This window comes from Anneissia japonica, unplaced genomic scaffold, assembly GCF_011630105.1.
Source record: "Anneissia japonica isolate Jap-2015-1 unplaced genomic scaffold, ASM1163010v1 scaffold288123_len70798_cov158, whole genome shotgun sequence".
In the NCBI taxonomy this organism is placed as follows: domain Eukaryota; kingdom Metazoa; phylum Echinodermata; class Crinoidea; order Comatulida; family Comatulidae; genus Anneissia; species Anneissia japonica.
In genome coordinates, this window is record NW_022682592.1 from 2,876 (window position 1) to 8,133 (window position 5,258).

Here is a 5,258-nt window from a genome sequence, read left to right on the forward strand (position 1 = left end):
TGAATGCTCTTTCGCATATTAATGTGTGCGTTATTACTGAAAGAACATTTTATCGACACCAACAACAGTATTTACAGCCAGCCACAATGCAGGTGTGGAAAAGGAAAAGGCAAAACATAATGGACGAAATAAGAACACTTGGGGCTCCAGTTGTTCTAGGTGGTGATGCAAGAGCTGATAGCGTAGGCCATTGTGCAAAATATGGGTCATACACTCTCATGGATCTCAACAGAAACAAAGTGATTGACATACAACTTGTACAGGTAATGATATATCAACAGTCATATTATTTGATTAACTACACTTTGATTATCATTCAGCTTTACTAGGCCTAGCCCTATGTTTTTTTGTTTTTTTGTTTGTTACCAGAAAAATGTGGTAGGTGGCAGCTATCATATGGAACTAGAAGGACTTAAGTTGGGAGTGGCTGCAATTGGAATGGAGCAACTAAAAATCCAAGCTCTTGTGACTGACAGGCATGCACAGGTTGCCAAATGGATCAGAGAGAACCTAAAAGACATTCAACATTATTATGATGTGTGGCATGTTGCTAAAAGTAAAGCATCTCTACTTGTTTGCTCTAATTACATTTATAATTTGGCCTATATAGCTATTTAATAATTATAGGCATGACCAGGCCCTAGGCTGCCCTTACAGGTAATAAATATTGTTATTTATAGGCTTTTGTGGGGTTGTTTCTATCTCAGTTAATATGCAATTGTTCTGTAGTTAGGTATAGGCATATTGCTACAAATATACAAAAATAAGGTCTAGGCCTAGCCTATGTTAGCTAGATAAAAAAAAAGGTGTGACTGCTTACCTTTTGAGGCCTGGTGCTGTATTCATCTATCCTACTATACTAAGCTAGCCTCTTTTTACCTACACTTGTATCTATCCTAGGCCAGGTTAATTATCAAAAGTATAAGCATCCTTCAATTGTTAAACAGTGTTAAGCATACTTCTTTCAAATTCAATATCAAGCACATCAATGAATCCTTCAATGTAAAAATAAATCCAAAGCTTCCTTTCATAAATGAAACTGTATGTAAAGTTTTGTACTAAACTGTCATGCATGCTGTATCAACCATGTCTCTGCACTGAATGAACTTGAACTGTTGCACGCTGTGTATCATTTCGCGCGCGCTTTAACAATTATAACATTGTTACAATTTATTGTTGTGTTCCTCCCCTGTGTATGTAGTAAACAAATATTCAGGGATCAACTATTGAAGTAAACTTCCTCAATTTCTTTTATTGCAAAAAAACAAACCATACAGTAAAATAGTAACTATTTTATGCATTAATGTGATTAAAATATATTATTTTCAATTTGTTTTTCATATTTTTTATACTGTTCCTACAGGCCTATAATTTTTTAGAAAAGTTTATCATCATCTTCTTTATTCCACTCCAATTATTATTTTACAATTATTTTTATTCATTTAACCCTCCTATATTAGTATAAGTGAATCAAATAAAGTGCTCTTGGTTGGCTTTTGAATATTATGTTTAGCAATAACATTAGCATTTATCATTCTTTTAAACTATTTGTTCAGGCCTTGGAAAAAGAGTAAGAGCCATCGGGAAAGAAAAGGATTGTGAAGTGGTGCAGGAGTGGGCAAGAAGTATTAACAACCATGTTTATTGGGTAGCTTCGTCCACACCTAGTGGAGATAGATGTGTATAAGAGACAGGCTTTCCTCCGAGGAAGAAATGGCTAAAACCAGGTATAAAATATTTATTAAAAAATCTTCATTTTTTAAAATTACAGTACTGTACATGCTTACCGTAGTCGGAATTTTATTTTTATATCATATTTTATTACAGTATTATCAACATCATATAACATCACAAAAAATAAATGTAAAGATAAAATTTTAGTAATGCTTTTTACAGTTTAAATGTTATATTAATCTTTTTTTTTTATTTTGCCATATGACAGGGTCAAAGGCATGCGAAAAATTGTCCGATCTTCTAGAAAAACGTCACTTTCTAAAGGACATACAAAAGCTTAGTCCACATCGGCAGACATCGGGTGTAGAGGCATTCCATGGGACTATAATTCACTTTGCTCCCAAAATGCTGGTGTATTCCTACAATGGCATGTTTACCAGGTAAGAGTTAAGCTCCATCTACACTATCAAATTGTATGTGCAAGAAAAATTTGTTGCATAAAATATTATACTGTGGACAGAGTTAAACATACACTTTGCAATCATCAACCTTGAGTACCAACTTGTCAAACTTATGTCATTTTATTTTTAGGGTGATAATAGCAGCGTTGCATTATAATGAAAATGCAGGCAGAATTGCTTTAAAAGATGGAAAAGGAAATGACAGATACTCCGTAGTTTATCCAAGAGCTAAAAGTGGTGGATATACATTGCAAAAAGTGTTGACTGAGGCTACTTATGGTAAGCTTAACTTGAAAATTTTTAGTTGCTTATGAAAATGTAGTTAAGTCATGTGATCTTTCAATACAATTTAAACTCCAAAACGTTTGTTTACAGATTATGTTGATGAACTAATAGCAGAGGCAATCCAGTTGTGTAGCAGTGGGAAGAAAAACCTACAACTCTCCATTCCACAACTCAGTTCTCCACCACCACCTGTTTGTTCAGCCTTTAGCAGACCAGAGAAAGATGTAGCAATAGCTAAACATCTGTCAAGATTTACCAGTCTCACATAAACAAGACACTCAAACCAAAAGGCTCTTTTCAGAGCCATTATTTAACAAAAGAGAAGCAATTATATAGTCTGTGTTTGTTTTGGTTTTTTTTTTCATTTAATTTATTCACACACATACACATACATATTACTGTACAAAGAAAATACTTAATAGTAAAAAGAAATAAGAATAATAATATGTTACAGAATAAGTGTGTGGAAAGAGGCCAAAATATGTTTAGAATCAAATTTTAAGCCATGAATACCAGATAAAATAATATTATATTATTAAATAAAATTTAATAATAAATAAATAATAAAAGTTGAATTAGGGCAGTGTGCCAATTATTCATTAATTTTACCAAAATGTCAAGTTTACAAACAAGCACATAGCATACCCACTACAGTAATTATAATGAACTACAGGAGTTTTGTTCTGTTAGGCTGATGGGAAAGATTACCGATAAGAAGCAAATTAAGTTAAATTTTAGAGACTACCATTTTATACCATTTGAAGATGATCCTCAAAATGAATTTAGAGAAGCAGGAGCAGCTACAAATACGGACGAAGACATTGCGCAGACCGTCATATGCTTTGAATACCAAGTAGTAAGAAATTAAGTTTATTTACCCGCTGCTCGGTTATATTCATCAGTGGAAATTTACACTATAAAATTTATAATTATATTTCTTCTAACTTTCCTAATTTGAATCCTGTGTAACCCTCTTCTTCTGGGTTTGGAAATGCCTTGCGTATCTTAAGCACAGCACAGGCTGGTAGAGTAACTCTATTGAGTCTGCCTAAATAGCCATAGCAGAAGCGGACCAGATTTCTGTATGCAATGTGTCTGTATTGCCTGTGAAAGTAAATATCAGATATAAATACAGTAATAATATACATTTACATATTATACCAATAACTTTTCCCCAATCATCCTACCTTTCAGTATGCAACAGCATAAACTTTTTTGAAACTTGTTTTAATACACGTAAGACCAAATAAAATTAATTGTTTGTTTCACGTGACAGAAATAGAAATTATTTTTTGGTGTGGGTATTTGCTACTAAAAGAAGTAAAATGAATCTTTGTAATGTATTTCTACCATAATATGTTCACACCCCTTCTTAGGATTGACATCATTCTTTCAGATAATAATTGTTCTTATTGTCCATGGAAAAATTACTTTTTTTTTTTAAATAGCAAATAATAAATTTTTTCATGAGACGGGGATGTGAAATTAAAGTAGTTTTATTTGGCCTAGCACATTAGTAAATTTTATTAAAGGTTAATCAAAATTACTTACTCTTCTCTTGAATGTGGTAACACGTCTCGCACCCCATACTGCTGCCGATACGATAAGTAGGTAAGCTGTAACACCCATTCATTTAAACAAACATGTTCAAATCCAGGATGAGATGTTATACATCCACCTTGCATACCAGCACGGACCATCTTGTCTTGCATCTGTTTATATTCCATGCAGCATTTTGACTCTTTCATTGTAGGCATTATGCCACACCTTGTGCACAAACACCTGCAAAAAATCCGTTTATTTAGTGCTGAGTAGGGCAGCCCTAGGCTACATGTTAAAACACAAACATCGGTGCGAACTAGTCAATCAAGGACCCTAGGCTAGGCGGCCTACAGATGTACTTTTAAATGTCTAACCGTAGGCCTACCCCTACCCCAGCCTGTATAGGCATAGGCCTAGGCCTACTCTATTATTATTATTATTAATTAGGTAGGCCTAGCCTAGGCCAAACCTCCCTAAATACGTGTACACTAGGATGGGTGATAAAGGTCGAAAAAAATTAGGCTTATGTTAAAATAAACATGCATTATCGTAAAGGTAGAAATCAAGTTATGCCTATGGGGCCTACGCCGAGATGTAGTACATCAAGAGAGAGGGAACGCCTCCCCTACTAAAAACAGGGGGTGGGCCTAGGATAGGCACTTCGCACCAATTTCTTACCACTCGGTATTCAAAAGCCTACGAATGCCTACGCCAATGTCTTCGTCTGTATTTGTAGCTGCTTCTTCTCTATATTCTGGTTCAAATAAATAAGCGTTTGTACCAACGTTATCCTCTTCGTTTTCATTTACATCCTCTTCGAACGACGACGAAGACCAGTCTAAATTTAAACTTAATTCACTATCTGAATTTCCCTCCGCCATCGCGTTGATTGCATTCGTTGCATGAGAGCAAGAGGTTTGTGAATGGCAACGTCTTGGGGGCGTGATGACGTATTAACTTGACCTTGGCGATTTTTAAGATTTGGCAAAATCGAAAAATTGAGCATTTTTTAAAGTTGTTTTTAATGAGCAAGATAGTTCATTTAAGGTCTTCAAGTGCGATTTATTAATCATTAGTATGTACTTCATCATTTTCTTATGATATAAATCATTATAGTTCAGCTTGTCAGACGGTCTTTAAACCTGTTTCCTTTTGCTGTTATTGTGATGTGGGTCTATCTGTTGAAAAATGTTTAAATGTTGATTGTTTAGATTTTTCTGCTTGAACCCTTTACTTTTGTAAAATTCAACCCATTTTGAGTGATGAATAAAGAATGATTTGATTTTATTTAAATCG

At 34.2% G+C, this 5,258-nt stretch overlaps 3 protein-coding genes across 3 annotated transcripts; 2 read left to right on the top strand and 1 right to left on the bottom strand.

Annotated features, from left to right (window-relative positions):
- The first annotated feature begins 16 nt into the window (after positions 1-16).
- On the top strand, positions 17-1,687 carry LOC117106294. Its single transcript, XM_033247693.1, has 3 exons — positions 17-263; positions 370-556; positions 1,557-1,687. The coding sequence occupies exons 1-3, from the start codon at positions 87-89 to the stop codon at positions 1,685-1,687; spliced, it is 495 nt and encodes a 164-aa protein (XP_033103584.1). The 5' UTR covers positions 17-86.
- A 24-nt stretch (positions 1,688-1,711) lies between these two features.
- Positions 1,712-3,142, top strand: LOC117106715. Its single transcript, XM_033248166.1, has 4 exons — positions 1,712-1,727; positions 1,943-2,114; positions 2,266-2,414; positions 2,511-3,142. Exons 2-4 carry the CDS (start codon positions 2,080-2,082, stop codon positions 2,687-2,689), a joined length of 363 nt encoding a protein of 120 aa, XP_033104057.1. The 5' UTR covers positions 1,712-1,727; positions 1,943-2,079; the 3' UTR covers positions 2,690-3,142.
- Positions 3,143-3,171: 29 nt separating this feature from the next.
- On the bottom strand, positions 3,172-5,096 carry LOC117106630 (P2X purinoceptor 7-like). Its single transcript, XM_033248059.1, has 3 exons — positions 4,641-5,096; positions 3,972-4,202; positions 3,172-3,524 (listed from the first exon to the last, which is right to left on the bottom strand). Exons 1-3 carry the CDS (start codon positions 4,841-4,843, stop codon positions 3,350-3,352), a joined length of 609 nt encoding a protein of 202 aa, XP_033103950.1. The 5' UTR covers positions 4,844-5,096; the 3' UTR covers positions 3,172-3,349.
- Between the last annotated feature and the right edge of the window lie 162 nt (positions 5,097-5,258).